The 20,719-nt window shown below is 39.7% G+C and overlaps 1 protein-coding gene across 1 annotated transcript; it reads right to left on the bottom strand.

Moving 5' to 3' along the window:
• Window positions 1–5,557: 5,557 nt before the first annotated feature.
• Window positions 5,558–20,327, bottom strand: hcrtr2 (hypocretin (orexin) receptor 2). Its single transcript, XM_030070494.1, has 7 exons — window positions 20,117–20,327; window positions 13,308–13,486; window positions 7,898–8,141; window positions 6,979–7,094; window positions 6,633–6,853; window positions 6,242–6,363; window positions 5,558–5,727 (listed from the first exon to the last, which is right to left on the bottom strand). Exons 1-7 carry the CDS (start codon window positions 20,325–20,327, stop codon window positions 5,558–5,560), a joined length of 1,263 nt encoding a protein of 420 aa, XP_029926354.1.
• Between the last annotated feature and the right edge of the window lie 392 nt (window positions 20,328–20,719).

Here is a 20,719-nt window from a genome sequence, read left to right as displayed (position 1 = left end):
AGAATAGTCACTTTACCAATCAGTTTCTGGACAGCCCAATGAGACTATTTCTGATTTGCTGTTAATAAGGTATAAAATGCTCTGCACCATCAAGCACTTGCTATACAGTATGTAGGGCAGTTCTTTAAAGGAGCACTTCTACCTAAAACAGCAAGACGGATATGAGAGTGTCAGTTTCTAATTCTAACACTTTCTGTCTGTGAAGCTTAAGCCAAATGGAAGTCACCCTCAGTCAAGACACTGTGTGACCGGTGAGTGTGTAGGACTCTTAGTCAATTAGTGAACAAGGAGGTCTTCATATCGGTGGACACGCAGGACACACAATGAGAACAGGCGCTTGTGCATGGTGCTTTCATCACAAGTTAATTTAGCTATTTTTTCAGCAAAACTACATTTGTTTGCTATATAGTGGACATGCAAATGGAGCGTCAATACTTGGATTATGCTGCACAAGAGTTTGAGACTTTGAAATGGGCGTTTTGTTGCAGTTGCTGATCATCGCCATCCATTTTTTAACTGTAATCAAAACTTTTTGTACCAAATTCGACAACTCAGGGTGAGCAAATGATACAAATTACACAGGTTTAGGGTGAATTATTACTTTAAGAGTGTGTATGGAATTTGGCCCATTAGGTCTGAATATGGGGCTACAGCTGCGTGTTGTTGACACGACAGTGGGAAAAGGCATGTTCTCAAATGATTCTGCCAAGTGGGGGCGTATAGAGGGAGAAAATGAGGCGGTTTAGGATTGAACCCTGCGGGACCACACAGATGTCTTTCATGTGCCTGTCAAGGTGCTGAAGAATTTGGTATTAAACTTGAGATTCTATATGAGACGCACAATCTCAGCCAACTCTACCAGCGCTCGAGGCATTCTGTTTTCACCGTGTCAGATACTTTAATAAGGTCTATAAGATCTGAAAGCACACACTGTTCTTCTGTTCACAATTTTTCACAAAGTGCCCATGTTCAATGAATAAGATGATTAAGTAAAAGCAATTTTTCCTCTAACACTTTTGATAAAATTCTCAGTTAAGAGATAGACCTGTAGCTGTTAAGGGCATCATTTCTTGAGTGGCTGAACAAAACTTAACTATACAAGTAGCCAGAGAGCTATTTATAATATATAAAATTCTAAGATCTACTATATCAAACATCATGTAGACAGGTAGAGCACCTCATGTTGGACTCAAGAAAGCACTACACCTTTCTGGAGAGGCTTCAGCAATGCAGGCCAGTGAGCAATTAACAGCAGAGTTATAAAACTTAATTACAACAGCCATTGCAAATTTTCAGTGTGAAATTACAGAGATGTGTTGCTCTCACATCTTTAATTACTTTTAGATACCAAAACATTGGCTGTTTCATGTCTTAAAAGAACTTTGTGCTATGGAGACTTAGTATTTTTAAAGATAGAAATGTAGATGTAGATTTCATTCATTTCATACATAAACACATTTTGTTTTAATTACACTCACAAACTTCTCACCAAAATGTTGTTTGTATCCTTAAGGCCTAATGTTGAATGCAATTCCTACCTGAAAAGATATTTGTTAAACTTAATTTTGGAACATTTTTGCACCGTTTACATGAGCATGTGTTACATGTCATCTTTGTGCTCATGGCTGCTGGAAGAACATGTGATGTCAACAATTACAGGGACCTGGTTTTCCTTGTGTGCACTCTAGCGCCACTAATGGTCACAAAACTACATTGGGTACCTTTAAATATATCAACTGATATAGTTTTTTTATGGGTGCAGTGGTGGGCTGATTAAGCATTAGTAGTAAGCATTAAAGGAATACTCCAACATTTCTGACTTATCCAGACTGAGACTGAAGCTGTGTCCCAATTCAGGGTCTGCATCCTTCGAAATCCGGGTCCTCCAAAGGCCATGGACTTTGGACGATGCATCCTCCCCGTCAACCAAATGGAACGGTCTAGCCTTCGGAGTATTTCCTGGTCGCGTAACCGCCGTTACCATGACAACAAACTCCGGAGACAGAAAGATAACGATTCCTTCCGTCAGACAAGACAAAACAGTAAAGAAAGGGGTTTTGGTTTAACATATGGTGTTGGATGTTCAAATGAGTAAAAACCGAATATTTTATATATTATTTCACTATTATAAATAATAGTGAAATCTGAATATTTGCATATACTAGATGCCGCCGTCGCCATTTCAGTTAACTTTTTTCAACTGAGCAGCAGCACGCAAAGCATCTTGGGATACGGGAGCCCGAGAAGGATAGTCGCGGTGCATCCTCCGAATTGACTACCAACGGCTGAAACGGAGGACGCATTTGAAGTGCGAATTTGAAGGATCCTTCGACTTTGGATGAATTGGGACAGGCCTTCGCGCAGTGTTGTGACATAACTGGCCTTCAAATGCGGACTTTGAAGGATGCAGACCCTGAATTGGGACACAGCTTGAGAAACCATTTTCACCTCCAGTGTTAGCTTAGCATAAAGACTTGAGGTCTATGGGAGTCATTAGCCTAGCTCTGTCAAAGTGAAAAAATAAACCTGACAGCAACTCCAAAGCCGTCAAAGTTAGGGTTAGGGTTAGTATGGTTGGAGTCTTAACGGCTGTACACTTGTATCCTTCCATCTATCGTGGGGAGCACTGAAGGCCAATGAAGAAAAACTGACTGATCTCTGAGGATGCATGAGTCAGAGCTGAAAATATCAATCAAAATATTAATCAAACAACATATTTATCATCAGAAAAGAAAGAAGAAACAATCCCGCGGATGCCTGCATGTAGAACGCAGATATTCTATTTTCGCCTCTTCATTCATGTGCACAAAACAACCCTCAAAAATATAGTTCTGACTAGCATATGTTTGAAAACATGAATGTGTTAAATAAGGAAGCCATGGTCTAATTGGTTTGGAGTGGTGACTGCCAGATTTTCATGACATAAACCTTTAAATTAGAGAGTAGATCTGGTTCAGTGATGACCAAGTTGAGCACACGAACACACACAGGGAAATGGTTTTACGAAAAATCCACATTGCTTTAAACCTTTAAATTTATATTTGAAAACTTGTTAAAAATGGTTGTGCTATGATCAGTGTGAATGAATAATAATAATTAAAAGAATAATAATAAAAAAGAAATCTGCCACAGCAGAATTTAAAAATTCTCAAAACTCTGTCATTGGGCTGTGATTTCTTTTGACTACCTTCATCTTCTGGCATATCACCATTTGACTTTGGAGCAATTTGAATTATTTAGTTGACACTGCAACTTGGACTGTATCTTTAACTGACACGCTTGAGCCTACACGTCCTGCACAAAAGTCGGGACTAAAAAGCCTGATGGGCACAAGGACATTGTGGCTGGTGTGTACTGATCATGCCTGTGCACAGTGCCATGCAGACAGAAGCAGTTACAGCACGATGAAGTATGTTTTAGCCTGATGACTACAGTATGCAACAGTTAGCAACAGCAAAAAATCCAGGTCAGTGTGTGTGTGTATGTGTGTGAGTGTGTCGCTATACAGTGACATAAACTGGGGTTTCAAAATAACATGTTTTAACAAAGTTTTAACAAGTAGAAACTAGCTCAGCGTTAGCCAAGGTAGTTTGGCATGATTGTCAGTTATGAGCACCTTGGCAAATAATGTGTTTGTGGGTGTGTGTGTGTGTGTGTGTGTGTGTGTGTGTGTGTGTGTGTGAGTGCGGGTGGGTGGGTAGGGCAGGGAGGAGGTGGTGGGAGGGGTTGTTTTCCCATGAAAGTCACGGATGCAGAAACAGCTCCAATCTTATTTGGAACAGAAATATTGAGAAGCTTATGTCTACTGGGTAAGAGATTAATTGGCTCAAGTAGAGAACAACAATAAATAACAATGAAGTTTTTTTTTATTACTATTATTATATTGGCTTTTGCAATTAAAGGGCCAAGATGGCTGCAAATTAATTTTACAGAATTTATGGATAGGTGAGAGTTAAGTATTTTGCCAACTGCCATAATAAAATATTTCTATAACTGTGTATGCATGTTGTGTATCATATTTGATGATGTCACAAGCTGTGTAGTTTGCAAGAATTTTGAATAGCACAGAAGCCGGCAACAGGGTTTTTTTTTGTTTGTTTGTGAATTCTTTGTTATATTCCAAATGTTTTACACACCATTTTTTACACTGCTTAGGGGATGATGAAGATGTTATATATTGTATTAATGCATCAAACATTTGTGAGGATGAAAAGTTATTCACTCCATGCATATTTGTGGTGGTAGTCCATTAAATGACCGTGCCGGTCCTAATTGGACTTCATGTCAAGAGTTGGGGAAATTGATCTGTCCCTCACAACCATTTGGCTGTACAGGTGTGTGCAGACTTCGTCACAAATAGCTAAAGTAACACCCGTTTTTTTTTTTGTTTTTGTTTTTTTTTCCACAGAAAAAACAATGAAACAATGAAATGTGGAAAACACTTTTTTGAGCTGCTGCCATACTGTATACAGTAATAATCAAAAGTAAGAGTAAGCAGACACTCTAGCACCAAAATAGCTGGAATGCATTTTGTTATTACACAATGAAAAAGTGGGACACAGTTCATCCTGGTTCACATCATATTGAGTTACTGTATGTCTGAATCTTTCCTTTTATATATATTATTTTCATGACATTTCTCTTTAGTGAACATTTTTTCAGTGGAGAGGGAGAAGACAGGCGAGATTCAGAGGAAGGCCATGCAACAAAGGTCCTGGCTGTGAGCCTTGATGATGAATATTCTGTCTTTTGATTTATGCAAATGTGTTTGATAGTGCAACATTTACATACTTGCTGCGCCAACAGTCATATTGATGAGCATTTGTACACTTGAGTGCACATCTAGGGATGTCCTTGTCTTCATGAGACTAATAAAAATATTAATGGAAAGCTACTAGATACAGTTCACAAACCCCAGCGGCACCTTTGAGTGGATTTTCTTGCTCAGAACATTGTTGACCTGTATTGTCTCATAACCAAAAAAAAAAAAAAAAAAAAAAAAAAAAAACTGCACCAAAAACAAAACTATACAGTCAGAAAATGAAAAAAACAGTATGCATGTGTGATTAAAAACACATAATTTCCCCCCTTACATGACAACAAGATATGTAATAGAATATCAGTCAATACATACAGCATTGTATCCAGCTCTGAGCAGTGTTAATAATAAACAATGTGAGAGACTCTGTGTATTCCTATTGATCCTTCCAAGTCTTGTTTGGGATTGTGTTCAAGGTATGATGAGGTCAATGAGCTTCTAGTGGGAAGAGAAATCTTCAGAAGATTGTTCGATTTTCTACAACCCTCACTTACTTTCCAGTGAGTTCTGTGTCCTGACCCAAACCGAAATTCACCAGGTATTAAGGATTTATCTGGGGGTGGGGGGGGGGGGGGGGGGGGGGGGGGGGGTGATGAGTGTTTCCATTGGTCAGTGTATCCTTAGGTCAACTGTCATTTCCAATGGTCAATTTCAATTCAGCTTTACGATATTTTTCCCTTTATGGATGTCTGTGTCCTGTGTGACAGGGGTTGATGATAAGTCGACAGCAGGGTCGGACTACACTACCTGATCCGATATCCGCGACACACTGTCCATATTGTTGACTTGAGTCGACAAGGATTTGCGACTGTCAGTGCTTGTTCTGGTCCTCGTCCTCTTTGTCTGCTTTTGACCTTGACCAAAACAATGACAGGAAAATGCTGCCTTGAACTCCTCTCGAAACTTCCCTGTGGAAAATAAGAAATATTTTCAGTCAGACTCCAGGTTCAGAAACTGTTCATTCTGAACCTTTTATCCACTGCACTGAACACTAGCAATTTTCAATTTTCTCCAGTCATCACCTGGGGAGACTGATATTTGTTTCTTTATTTATTTTAGTGAATAATGTTTTGAAGGCTTGATTGACTCAGTCCTAATGAATCTTTCAAACAATATCTTGTGATGATTTTCAAACTGAGGTGTAATTACCAATCAAGCAAACGCCAAGGATGACCATCTCTTTATCAGTCACAAACTGGGGCTATTAAAATCTAATGGGCTTTGAGACTGTAATTTCACACCAGGATTTTTTTTGATGAACGTGACCCCATATGAATACTGGAATTATAAACCCAGGACATCACATCAAATGAAGGAGAAAAGGAGAGACTAATGCAATACTATTGTTGCTGCCACACTGTCCAGCAGGGGGGGTGAGAAAATCACAAACAGTCTAAACAATGTCTCAGGTCAGAAACTTACCACTCAGGAAATTATAGATGATAGGATTCGCTGCACTGTTGGCATAGATGAGCCAGTGTGAAAAAGTGAACCACGCGTACACGGTTTCTCTGTCATTTGTGTTCTTGAAAGTCCCAAAGACTCTGCAGTTGAAGCATCACATGATATCAGTTCATGTTTCATTTTGTTTGTTATCAATGCTATACATTAAGAGTACATGAGCACATATGATTTGTGTATTCTAAAAGTACCATATCTTGTATTATAACACATACCCCTTAGTTCACCCTTTAACTGCAACCCCTTAATTGGAGGAGTGTGAGCCCTGGCTTAACAAAGTCTGCTGTGCATCTTTCTCCTTATTTGAATGACTTTTGTGCTCTGCTGCTTGAAGAAAACAAGAGATCATTACCTCTTCATGATATTGAGCACACTGATTGGTAGGTAGCACAAGGCGAAAACAAACAGCACCACCATCAACATGCGGGCTGTCTTGCGCCGGGCCCGGACCTGTTTGATCTCGGCACAGACAGTGCTGGTTCGGACTCTGACTGACTCGCCGGGCGCTGGAGCCTGAGCTGAACACTGGAAAGTCCGCCATTTCCTCTGCAACACAGATGAGCTCCCGGGAATCTGTGAATCAGAAAATATCCATACATCAGCAACTGTTCATTTGCTAAAGAAGCTTTGTCATGTCACTTTTGACATAATGGGTAAAGTCTGACTGTTAGATGCATACAGTGCACTTTAATACACACCTGTTGACACCACAGTTTATGACATATTTGGATGTATGCCAGAACCATGAGACATAATGGTGCAAAGTATGTGACAATGAAGAAACAGGTGTGATACACCTTGGGGTAGATCTCAGCTGTGAAGAGAATGAGACATAACAAGTTTTTAATTATTATTTATGAACAGATTTGTTTTTCCATACAGTTCAAAGGAAATGTACTGTATGCCGCATACATAATGAAACTGGATTGGGATCTAGACTACTGGAGGCACGCTCCAACCTAAATAATATTAAAAAATCATTACATCGTGGTCAGCCATTTAATAATTCATTTCAATAAAGAAAAGGTTGTTCAAATTCTGTTAATTTGATGTATACTGTGAAGAGCATGAATGTAGATTACAAAGGACAATACTGCTGTTTTATGCTGTATTAGCACATTTGTCAAAGACATTTGTGTCATTTATAGATGGACAGTTACAGAATTAAGTGCCAATATATGCAGCGAATGTTAATCATGATCATAATCAATATAATTGGAGGACTTCTTTCATACGACTTAATCTGAAAGCAAAGTGGCCCAATATGTTTCAAAGTTATCAGACTGATCACCCACCTCCATTCACTCCTCTGTAAAGACGTTGCAGAACAGCAAAGCTTTATTCTCTTTGGATTTTTCTTTGCTAACCTTAATTAGTTGACTGTCTTATCCTAACACCTGTAAAGGTCATCAGTCCTATCTTTATTTATCAGCTCTTTGAGGCGGAGACTGTGTTCAAACAATTTGTGCCAGCAGAAATATATACATGGTACGTTAATTTTAGCCCACCGAATCAACTAATGAGATTGTCCTTGTAGGCCTAAGGTCAGGCGTTCATCTCAAGATTAAGCTCTAGATGTGGCGGCACACACATGATCTGATTTGTGCACAAACTAACCTCCCCAGTGCTCATCGCACACGGTGAACAGGCTGGTCTTGTTTGTAAGCTCAGGGAGGAGGCTGCTGCACTCCATCACAATAGCCTGAGGAATCATGATGATGCACGACACAACCCAGATGAGAACAATACTTTTGCGAGCTCTCTTGGCTGTACTCTTGAACATCAGCGGGTGGCAGATAGCATACCAGCGGTCTTGGGCAATGCCACTCAGAGTAAGGACCGATACGGAAACAGAAATCGTCTGGGGGAAAAAGGGAAAAGGAAAACAATATTGGTTAATAAGTTGCAGACAAAACTAATCTGGGATTGCTTGGATAGTACAACCTGGAATAAATGGAAGACAATGGTGTTATAAAGCTGTATAATGTTAAAATTAGAAAATGGATTGCACCTCTTCCTATATGTATCTGGGAATGTCAACTATGAAGACACCAGAGCATGCTGTGATCGTAGGCAATGATTTTCACTTACATTTTACTTTTAAAGATATTAAAGCACAGATGTCAGTACAGAGCAACAATAAAAAACAAAACAAAATGAAATGAAAAGATGAATCACTCAATTTAAACTGATATAAAATCCAGTAGCTTTGTAAAGTGGGGGAAGTACCTTTAGTGAATACTGACACAAAGAGTATATGGTATATAACAGTGTATGGCTATGGCATGCAACAAAAACAAAAAAAAAAAAAAAAAAAAAAAAAAAAAAACATAAAATAAAATAAAAGTAAGGCCAAACAAAAGGCCTGGTTCATCTCCGGTTTGCTTGCAAGTTTGTGAATGCTGTATGTGGTAAACACAGTCAGTGCAGTCAATAGTTCATGTTCATGGTGCAGTCTTCAGTTAACAGGCATTTTTTTCCCACAGTAAGTAGATCAAAATTGCTCTGCTCTGACCTATTTTTCAAGTGAATACAACTCTATATAATTTGCAGTGTTTGGTTTTATGTATGTAAATTATGAAAAACTACTGTGATTTATTTGAGTATTCCTTTCAGTGCATGGCATTTGCTGTCACCCCTGTACTATTTATACTTAAGGCTATCCTTGATTGGTGTCCCCAGTGTTTATTCATGATGGAGCTCGTGGAGGGGAGTTGAGCACCTCTACGACCTGATTAACACATGTTTTCAAAAGGTTGAAGCACAATCAGAGCAGGAGTTACTTTCATTGACCAAACACAACAGGTGCACTAGCAATTTAACAATGCAGGGTGAAAAACATAACAGTTCAAATATACTGCAGGTAAGATGCACTGCATAAGATCAGCAACTGAACACAGCGCAGCTAGACACTCATCAGCTGGACCACTGCAGCAGAACTGGACTGCTGGCAAGGCAAAACAAAGACCTGTCGAGCCATTGAACTCATTTCTCGTGACTACAGATTAACTGCAGATTGAACCAGATTAGGTTCCATCAGCGTGACAGGACAGGGATCAACAGCAATTTTCTCTGCCCTCTTCCTTGCTCTGGCATCATGTAGGACTTTCAGGGAGGACAGCTGGCAGCCAACTACTCTCTCAGCCACTTCAGTAATACAACACAGCCTTGATTTTGGGGAAGATGAGTATGATGCAGCGGTGAAACGCATACCAATAGGAAATTAATCGATGTTTCAATTGAGGGATCTTTTGAAAGATCCCAACATGAGTCTTGAAAAAGACCCTTTAGTTGAAGTGTCGATTTATTAAAGATTAATTAAATGATGGAATTGGAGAGACTTTGTGGCTATACTTCACCCTTTGCTTTAAGGAAGGATGAGCCATACCAGAATGGCATGGTGGAGTGAAGATGATTTCATTGATAGCTCCGTATAATTCGACCAACTTGGCAGGTCTACATCGAGCTACCAAAGTGGATACATATGCAAGATCTTATGTTGGGCTTCTGTGATTAGATTGGAGAGGGCCTACTCCCATCTGAGAGTTTGACAGATGTAGGACTTTGGGAATTTGAATGACCCCCACGCTCCCAAAAAAAAAAGGATTTTAAGGACTCCAATCTAACAGTAGTGCCATTGATTACCAGGGGCAATGGAACCCTCACCTCCTCCATCTTGAGACTGTTTACCTCAACGCTGTTATTGCCATAATAACTTTGTTTACAAGAAATAGAAAAGAGCAAAGAGCACACGGCCCCATGACACCGGCAGATGGGATGACCGTGTTGAACTGGGGAAGCTTCTAAGGCTATGCAGAGCACATATGAAAAGTAACACGTCCATAGCTGCAAAAGAGCATGAGTTGGTGAAAAATGCTTACAAATCAGTCAGTTCATGAGTTTCATCAATTTAACACAAGATTAGTGTAAACCGTTAATATATTACACATGCTTTTCAGTTGAAATCTGACTGGCAAAACGAACAAAAACAAAAAACTGGGCAGCAGTTTGAAATATAACAAAATAGTTCAGATTGGTTAGATATTTAAATTCTTTTTTCCAGTTAACTGTTTCCCAAGAAAAATGCTGCGCAGTCTGATGGGTTTTCTGACCAAAAACTGGAACCAAAACTCTTAGGTTTCCCTCTGGGTAAAAAATGGTTTAGGCAGTACATCTGCCTACTTTTCCCTCTGGTGCTGTAGGACTGATTTTGAGCCCAGGCTGATCAAATCAGACACAGAGTGGACTGCCCGGTGGGCAAATTGCAGGGCATCTGGGAGGGTTTCAATTACTAATTTAAGATAGCGCAGTCGAGGCACTTCCTTACTAGAGCAATTGGTCTGTAAATATTAAGACAGGTAACCTTTTGTGATTTTTTGTTAATACCAGGATCAGCTAGCTGCTGCACTTTCCAGTTCTGCTGCTTTCCTGATGTTGTGCCTCTTGAATAGTTTGCACACTTGCTGGTCAGGGGTGATGTGATGGCCTTGAGGGGAGAGTTGCAGCAGGAAGCAGGGTGGCAGGGAATTAGGGCAGCCAGAAAACCTCTGGCAACTTTTGCAGCTAACATGTGCTGGGATTATTATTGTTTCAATTACTGTTTCAATGAAATAAAAAAAAATAAATAAATAAAATAAAATAAAATAAAATTCTTATTCAGAATATATTTTATTTTGTCTATATATTTATTTTTTTATAATAGTCTATGGTAATGAATGTTGAGTATGTAATAGGTCTATTGTAAATAGTCTTAAAATATAATTTTCTAAAACATAATTGTACATGGATGAGATTTTTATTGCACTTAACTAGTCTTCCAACCACTACAGGCATTTAATGACTCACATTCAGCTACTCACACGTGCGCGCACACACACACACACTGATGGCAGAGGCCAAGCCAGGTACCAACCTGCTCATCAGGAGCAGTTAGGGGCTCAGTGTTTTCCTCAGTGATACTTCACCATGATACCAGAGGGAGTTGGGGAATAAACCACAAATTCTCTGATTGCTAGACAGCTGCTTTAATTACCTCCTGAGGGATGTCATCCCACAAAAAGGAAAAATAAAAATAAATAAATAAATAAATAAATAAATGCTTAAAAATATTCAAATATTCTTTCACAAATTTTAAAATGCTGATTTTTAATTTGAGGATATTGCTAAAACATCTTGCATTTGTCATAGATTGGAGCAAGATTAGCTTAGCTTTCTAAAATCTACAGTATCTGCCTCACACCTGAGGAAGATCTTTGCACTCACCACCTAACCAGGTGGTAGGGGCCTCCAAACAAACACTCCCTGTAAACCCCTTCATCCACGCTGCTCGTCTCACCTTTCCACTCTGCCACCTGAGCACTGGATCCTGCACTGCGAGGCTCTTTTATCCTCCAGAGTCGCAGTTATTGTACAACACGTGCTCTGTTAGCAAGGCCTGCTCCACAGTGCTCTTGCCCCAGGACACCGACTCAGCCTGCGTCACCTGCCTGGGCTGGCGTCACCAGGAGGGGAAGCATAACAGCAGGAAGAAGTTTCCGGATTTGCGCCATCCTTTTGGCCACGGTCTAGCATGTGGAGGGATGTCAGAGCCATGGGAGGACTACGACATGGAGGATGAGTGTGTGCTCGAGGAGGAAGACCCCGACAACTAGCTGCCTGCGGCCCATTTTTACCTGTAAGCAGACCTGCCTGCAATTTTTTCTCCCTGTTCCAAAAGGCCCGTTAGAAGGTTACCCACATACTCATAGAACTGGAGTTATATGCAGGGTAACTTCTATAATCTGTATTGGCTCCTCCAGTCCTTCTCACCACTCCAACTTGAAACTGTCTGAAATTACACATTCTGCTAATGAACACATCAAAATTTCAGATCGATCACCCTAATGCCCTTGTCACTGCAGTCTGTTCTGCAATGACAGTAAAACATCAAAGACAAAATAATCCACGTCATCAAACAAATGCCCTCTTGAGAGGGAAATCTCTCCCTAATTTCCATCCCAAAAATGCATTTTTATTTGCCTTAACTTTTGGTTTTGTACAAGCAAAGTACAGTAAACACAGATATGAGACTGTTTGTTTACAAACAATTGTACAATATGTCTTTCTGGAGGGATGTTTGAAATATTCTTTGAGAACTGAAAACATCACTGAGTTTTTGTCTTCTACATGTATTTATTGTAACTATGCATGCATGTTTCTAACACTAACTCCAACTGGAATTTCAGAACATTGCAAATGAGGGAAACCTCAATGTCCTCCAAGGTTTAAATAAAGTTTTGAATGTATGCATGAATGGCTACAGTTTATGATCAAAACAATCCACACACATTCAATTATTTGCAGTGCTTCTCTTAACCCATTCCTGTTCAAATAGACAGCACCTTAAATTTTAGGATTGCTGCACTTTAAAATAACTATCTAATCACTATACAGTCTACACCATCACTTAGTCAGTAGGCGTATAACAATTCAAACACTCATTTGTCCACTTCAAGATATAATTTGTAATGAAACTGATCCTCTATCAACTTGTGGGTATCAGCTAACTGCACTCACACAGCATGTACATGTATATAGACTAAGGATAGTTTTAGGATCTGAGATCACAAGCTCAACACTCATGCATAAATCGATGTGGCCTAGAAGAAGTTATGGAAACATAATGATTTTCTTCCTGACTATTGTGGTGATATGGAAGGGACAGTGCAGCAAGAGCATTTTAAAAATGGAAAAAGCAAAAGATTTGCCGAAGGCACAAAACCACCCTGGGATGTGATCAAAGGTCTCACGTATCGTACATCTCAGGGGATATGAGAAAAATATTTTTTACTCTTAAACTCAGGGTCACTGACTGCTTGGAATACAAAGTAAATGTAAGAATTAAGGAAATGGTAGGTACATGGCATGGTGGGTATAACATTTAAACATTATACAAAAACATTACAACATTTAAACAGAAAAGCAATTTGGATCAGGCCTATCTGGCTCCTGTGTAAAATACAGCTTCTAGCAAGAGTTAATCTCTTACCTGCAGATAAGGCACAACTTTGCACAGAGTGTTTCCAAAGAACCACGTCTCAGTGATGTCCACCACGAGACTCGCCGGGAGGCAGGTGATGGTGACCAAGACATCAGCCAAGGAGAGATTCACAATGAAGTAGTTGGTTACGGTGCGCATGTGCCGATTTTTCCACACTGCAAAGCAAACTGAAAATAAAGCAAAATCACAGACCACCCTGACAAAACAATGACAAATATTTATTTCAATGCTACTGGGCATTCAATGGCAGGTTATATTTATTTGTAGTGAAGGTGTACAGGTGATGCAGATTTATCTACACACATTCCACAAACATGTGTCTGAAATTTGTGAGCAAGCATTTTCAAGCATCGGGAGTATTGTTGGTGAACGTTCATTCATATCAGGTGCAGACTGCAAATAACAAATTTGAAGTGCCAACAAAAGAAAACTAACAGAAGATCAGTTGGTCACTCCTGCAGTTCTTTGATTCCAGATAGGAACTGTTTTTGGTGTTGTCTTTTCTGCATTGACCCTCAAGAAATGAACAAAACTTTGAGCTGAAGCTCAGAGTTGTTTAATGCCTGTAGTTTGCCTGCAGCCATTGAGGAAAAGCCATTGAGGCATTTGTGGCTGCTAGTGTCTGATGCCTACCGGGGCTTTAGATGCAGGGACTGCCATAGTTAAGAGCAAAATGAATTCACACCTCTGGGTCCCACTTCAAAACATCACAATAACTCTACCAGTGAGTTTTATCAATAACCTCCCATGTCTTTTCACAGCAAAAATGTGTTATGTGTCACTACATTTAATGGAGTTGGTGTTTTGACTACAATTTTGATGAAGTGTGTTTATGCTTGTAACGCACTCCCTTTTTTTGACAATCATGACCAAATTTTACATAATGAATTAGACATGACCCAAGAACATGTGGAAAATATGTCATGCAAATTCCTGCAGCTGACTCTGTGATGATAATAACATTTACATAAACCCTGCAAGACATTTGTGGGTGGATGGTATGGAATATCAGCAAGAAAATGAATAGCCAGAATCAGGGTGAGGTTCAGGTGACCACAGTGAGTGATATTTGGCGTCAGTTTGCCAAAATTTGTAGAAGATGCAAAAAAAAAAAAAAAAAAGCCATCTATTTTGGACAATGTAAAATAGGAGGAAATCTTCCCAGGTGCACTTGTGCAGCTTACATGGATATCCAGGATACATGGATTATCCATTCATTCATTTTCCAGACCACTTATCCTAATTAAGAAGCTGAAGCCTATCGCAGCGCTCATTGGGCGTGAGGCAGGGAAACAACCTAGACAGGTCTCCAGTCACCTGACTTGAGTGTCTTTGGACTGTGGGAGGAAACCGGAGCTCCCAGTAGAAACCTACATGAACACAGGGAGAACATGCAAACTCCACACAGAAAGGACCCTGGGAATCAAACCCAGAACCTTCTTGCTGTGAGGTGACAGCACTAACCACTACGCCACCAATAAATAAATAAGTAAATAAATAAATAAATAAATAAATAAATAAATAAATAAATAAATAAGTAAGTAAGTGAGTAAGTAAGTAAGTAAGTAAGTAAGTAAGTAAGTTTTTCCTCCTTTTTCATGGATTATCCAGGAAATATTATTTCATTGGTCGCTGTAGGTTTCTAAAATGTAAACATGTAAAGAAAGAATCTATCATCTGAGCAATCATAACAGGGCTACAGAATCTTTGGTCCATGGACCCCTCATCAGTAGTAAATGGACATCACTGTCACTGTCAAAATGTCCTCACTGCATATATTACTATACCATCATTATTTCTCATAAGCAGAATGTTTCCCTGTGCAGCCGTGCGCTGAGCTAAGTTATCATGCAGCCTTTCATCATCTTTGCGCTGGACTCACAGGAAACTGGCATGAATCCTCTCTTTTGTTAGAGAAGAAGTAAATTTCACTATAACCTGGCACGTTCTTTTATAGAACAGCATGAGAATTTTTGGCATGTGGGTCTGAATTCCTGCCTTCAGCCAACTTATTACTTCAGACTGCTGTTTGAGGAGTTTTTGTGGCCTTTTAGACATTTAATATTCATTTATGCTACCTGAAAACTACAGCTATCAGCTATCAACTGTCTCACAATACTGTATCCCTTTTGTGGTGGAAATTCTGTTAATAAAAGACTTTCACATCTCTTTCTGGACTTTATTATACTTGGAAGTATAAGGGACACCACCTCCAACAGTCACAAAGTCTGTTCAGGCACTGAGCAAGGAGCAGTATTATCAGACAGGCTTTATGCATTCAGGCAAACCTGCTGAAATACAAACACAAATGAGAGGGGTGCCACAGCAGATTGTCTGCTTACGTACATCTGTTGTTTGTACCCAAGGTTCCTCAGTGCTTTGTTTGTGTCTGCCAACAGCACCTTTCCACCAGTGCACTAGTGATACATGTTGTTTTAACACAGAGTCAGGATATGCTGCACAAGTGCAGTACATATAGTATAAGTGAGGTTCATATATCTATTTTTCCACCACACATTTCATCCCTTGAAAGGAAAAAACCCCACAAACTTAATGAATCCTCTAAGTTAGCTTAAGAGATGTAACTTTCTATGAAAAATGGCTCTATAATATGTGAGTGCCCTGAGGATAAGTCTGCAGTAGAGCTGTGGTTTCTCATTCCACTAACTGTAATGCCAACCTGTAATCCATAGCCATAGCCACAGTGAGAGATGGGATGCTTTCTCGTGACTGCAAAGGGAGGATGAGTAGGAGATAATTATAAGTGGTTTGGATCTAAGGGGAACAAGGTCTTTTCTATAATGCACAGTAAACATGTTATCAAGCATTACTTTTTTACCTGATGTATTGGAAGTCCAGGGTTCATAACACCATATAACATTAATGCTAAAGTGGCAACAGTATTTGAAGAAAGAAACTAAGTCTTGGGCTCTAAGCACTTTGCAGCTATGAAACATTGCAAGTCATATTGTAATTAAGACACCTGGGAAACTATTGATATATTGTAACATATTAAGACATAAATCTCTCAAGTAGAATAATTTCATACATATGATACATAATGCATTACAACACACCTTGGGCAAATGCCACATGCTGTGGGCAAAATACGCCCACCTGGTTAACTTTAAGGTTGTACGGTTACACTTATTCATGCTTTTATTTTAAGCAGGCTTGATTATTGCAATGCCTTGTTGTCTGGTCTCCCAAAGAAATCCCTGCACAAACTGCAGATGATACAAAATGCAGCAGCACGACTACTCACTAAGACGAAACGCAGAGAACACATTACTTCAGTTCTGAAAGCTCTTCATTGGCTTCCTGTTCTTTTTAGAATTCCTTTTAAGATTTTGCTCCTAGTTTTTAAATCCCTCAATGAACTGGCACCTGTATATTTATCCGACATGCTGATCAGATACACTCCCTCTAGATCCTTAAGATCCTCCACCTCTGGTCTACTGATGGTCCCCCAGAGTAGAACTAAGAAGTATGGTGATGCTGCATTCTGTGTCATTGGCCCTCGTCTCTGGAATAGCCTTCCAGACAAGGTCAGGCTCTCTGATTCAGTGGCCAGCTTCAAAAAATCTCAATCTCAAAAAATGTATTTTTGAGTGTGTGAATGCCTGTGCGCGCGTGCGTGCGTGTGTGTGTGTGTGTGTTGGTGGATGTGCAAGAGAGATATATGTGGAGGAATTGGGGGAGGGGGGCAGTTTTACTTTACTTCATTTACTTATTTATTATTATTATTATTATTATTATTATTAGCAGCAGTAGTAGTAGTAGTAGTAGTAGTAGTATTCTGTTTTTCTTTTTCTCTGTGTCCACTTCATTGGTGTAAAGCACTTTGTACCTGCTGTATGAACTATGCTATACAAATAAAGTTATAATTACTATTACGAGAAAGCTTTTGCTGTCAAATCAAGGCTGTTGTAACCAAAGGGGCAATAGGCACCTCAAATTTGTCTGAGCAGCCACAGGAGTATTTTGCCCAGGAGTCTACTGAGATTCAGAATCACGCCAAAATAAGAATAGAGCATTAGAGCAAGAAGGGGTGGGGGCAGTAAGACAACAAAACATCAACGTCTGGGGGGACAAGGAAGGAAGAGCTGTTCTTTTGAACAGACCTCGACACAGAACAGAGCCATAAGAGCCAGTTCCTGTCAAAGAGCTGCACTTCTCATCAGTGCTACTTGGAAAACACAGCACTACATTGGGGTTCTCTGTTTAACACTCATGCGAAGAAGCAACACCAAAAACAAAGACAAAGACACCAAATGATCGTTCTTGGAATAAAAAATAATTGCTGTTTCCTATCAGTGGCAGTACTGCTTCAACAACATTTTACATGCTAAGACGACCTCTACTCTAACAGAACCAAACCAAACCACAGATGAGTGAGATAGTCTTATTTTTTCTTTTTTTCCAGAACAGCAGCATTAGGTGAGCTTGGCCTTGCAGCACCTGAGGTTTTCAAATCCCTTGGACAGAGGAATGAAAAGACAAAAAGGCTGTCGGCATTTGTCACTGAGCAATGGCAGCTGAAAACACAGATGAAAATTACTTGAGAGCAAAAATGTGATTTCCTGCTCATTTCAAATTAAACATTTTGTCGCATTTCTCTGGGCTCTGGTCTATCATACTTGTTAGTTGTCTCTGTTAGTGTTAGAGCAGCAAGAGCCCTGACATGTAAAGTTCCCGCAGAAGCAGCACTGACACTGCAGTAGGGGGAATCACTGGAATTTTGCACCATTTTGTTCTTTGCATGTGGTTGTCATTGTTTATTATTTTGATTAACAATTAAGATAGCTGGCCCTGTGCCGATAAAGCTCATGAGTTTTTGCACATAGGTTATATTACCATACCATTGCATATGGCCTGAAGTCAAGTTTCATCATGTGTTTTCACATAATCAGCTGGGGCTTGCTCCTATTGCATCAGTCGTATTCTGACTATGTGAGATAAAAGACTGTATTCAGCTCCATTCACCAAAGTAATAAAATAACACAAGATGCAATCATAGGTCACTTAACAGTGGGAAAAAAAGAATAAATCAAGGTCTATTACCTGATTTGAACAGTTGGATCATTACAAACTGAATTATGAAAACAATGTAATCAAAGCTATAAAACATGGACATTTTTTAATTAGAAGAACTAGACTGGTGTGTGCTGGACATGGAAACCCTGGGCTTCCTTGAGGCTTCAAAGACACGCCCCCTTCCTGCCACCCTGGTTGTTTAGGACATGATCAAACCCAATGCATTTGACTTGCTGAATGTAATTAGAATTGGTAGGTGTAAGCAAGGTTACAATATCTACCATAGTCTGCAAAACTGCAGAGAAAATTAAAGTGACTTCATTAATCTTGAGCAGCAACTCACAAAACTGCTGACTAAATAACATCTTAGGCAGTGTGTATGTTGGTAATTTCTTTTGTATGGCAGTGGCAGAAATATCCTCTCCTAGTCTAATTCCTGTGGTGCCAATCACAGTTAAACATTTTGCAAAACCTTCCCTTTTTTTCCACCCCTACCACAGTCAATTTATGTAACATCATTACCAACTAGTGAAGTATAGTTGACAGCACACTCTGATTTGTTGTTTTCATGTTTAACGATGAGTTACTGCAACTAATGCATCCAAAATGCATGAATGGAAAAATGTATCTATGATACCTACCTAGTGAATTTCTAGAAAGCCTTCCCAAATTTCTTAAGAATATAACTATGCATGCTGAATTTTTGTCCAAAATTCTCCATTTCATCCACATCACAGTCAACTGGTGAAAATAATGTGATTCTTAATAAGCTAAGTGAAATAAGTGGGCCGGTAAACAATGACAGTAAAACCTCCGTATTATCTATGATATTTCTAAGAATTATCAAATAAATACGCAATACATTAAGAACTACAGCATCTGATGACCCCAAAAAAGAATTTTCTACCTTAACACATTATGTAACACACTGTTTTTTTAGTCAAAATGAAAAAGAAATTTTAAAGACACTGATTTCATTTGGGCTAAATTGCTTCATCACAAACACAATTTGGTCTGCAAAAATGTATTGAAGAAAACACCTGTGAATGGCAGTTTAAAGTTTTGAACAAGTTTTCCTCTTAGAAGTCGGGGGGCCCTTTGAGCCCCCTTGCAATCAAAATCCCTACAACCGCCCCTGACCGGAGGATTTTCAAGATGGTGCTTCTATATATTTTTTATACAGTGTGCACTGTAAGATATATAAAAATCTATAGAGCTGATGAAAACTCATACATAATGGCAACAAAGTAGTTCAGTGATTGAAAAAAGTGCAGAACAATAAATGATTAAGGGCAGTCTATAAGACCAAAATGTCAGTGTCAGGTACGCGGGGCATGTGGCGTGGTGTGATCATCAGTTGGCTGAATTAATCCTCGCTTAAGACTGACAGACAGACAGACAGACAGACAGACAGACAGACAGACAGACACACACACACACACACACACACACACACACACACACACACTTGAGCCCACCTGCTCATGTCCAATACTGAAGGGGTCCGCTTTGCCTCACTGACAGACGCGCTTGTTTAATTTGCCTTTCTTCATGTCTGTTCGTGGATGAGATACACCACTAACCTTGAACGACATGCTGCAACTTGGAGTTATATTTTTTGGGGGATTTATTAATCGCCGTGGCATTTAGGCTGATTCAAACATGCAGAGTTATGTTTTTAAAGTATGCGTGAGATTACCGCGGGACTGCTTCCACGGAGCATGAATGGAAGAGACTTTGATGCGAAAGATTCAACTTACCCAGTGAGTTTCCGATGAGAGAAACGAAGAACACTATAATGTAGCCTGCGATCAGAACCCATTCATACTGTTTGGGGTGCAAATACTCCCTCCAGATGTATTTAAGAAGTTCATCATCCTCATCCAGATCAGGGTGCAGGTGCAACTCCGTGGTATTGGCCACATGGGATAAACACTCCTCGCAATCCAAATTTACAGTGATCCCAGACATGCCTCCAGATGTTGCGGTGGTTTAGTCCTTTATAGTGTGACTCCTGTGCAGGCAGTGACGGCAGGCTGCTGGACAAACTGCTCTGTGCTGTAGTAGCCTGATAAACGCGCCCTGCCGACCTCGTCAGCGTGACGCGCAGGGCTACTCCATCTCCAAACAGCAGGAAAATGTCACTAAGCGGAAGATCTCACGAATAAGATGTGTGTTTGGCATGCAGCACACAAAATTCTCCCACCCCAGCATGAAGTGCGGTACTTGAGCAGCCAATGAGCCATCCACTCCAAAGATAAATAAATGACAATATATCCTGATTTTCTCTTTCAACTCATCAAAACCCTTCTTATACCAACTAAACAAATCACCATAATATTCCCACAGTGACGTAAAAGGTA

The sequence above is a fragment of the Myripristis murdjan genome, chromosome 15 (genome assembly GCF_902150065.1).
Source record: "Myripristis murdjan chromosome 15, fMyrMur1.1, whole genome shotgun sequence".
In the NCBI taxonomy this organism is placed as follows: Eukaryota; Metazoa; Chordata; class Actinopteri; order Holocentriformes; family Holocentridae; genus Myripristis; species Myripristis murdjan.
The sequence above is the reverse complement of the archived record's forward strand: the minus strand, read 5'-3'. Positions and strand labels throughout refer to the sequence as shown.

Excerpts from the sequence above, each read along its gene's own strand:
- hcrtr2 (XM_030070494.1), bottom strand. The coding sequence starts at position 20,327 with ATGTCTGGGATCACTGTAAATTTGGATTGCGAGGAGTGTTTATCCCAT. Across the intron at positions 13,487-20,116 it reads TCTCATCGGAAACTCACTGG|TTTGCTTTGCAGTGTGGAAA; the intron begins GTAAGTTGAATC and ends CTTTATTTTCAG. Across the intron at positions 7,095-7,897 it reads GTGCGATGAGCACTGGGGAG|CTGAGATCTACCCCAAGGTG; the intron begins GTTAGTTTGTGC and ends TTCTCTTCACAG.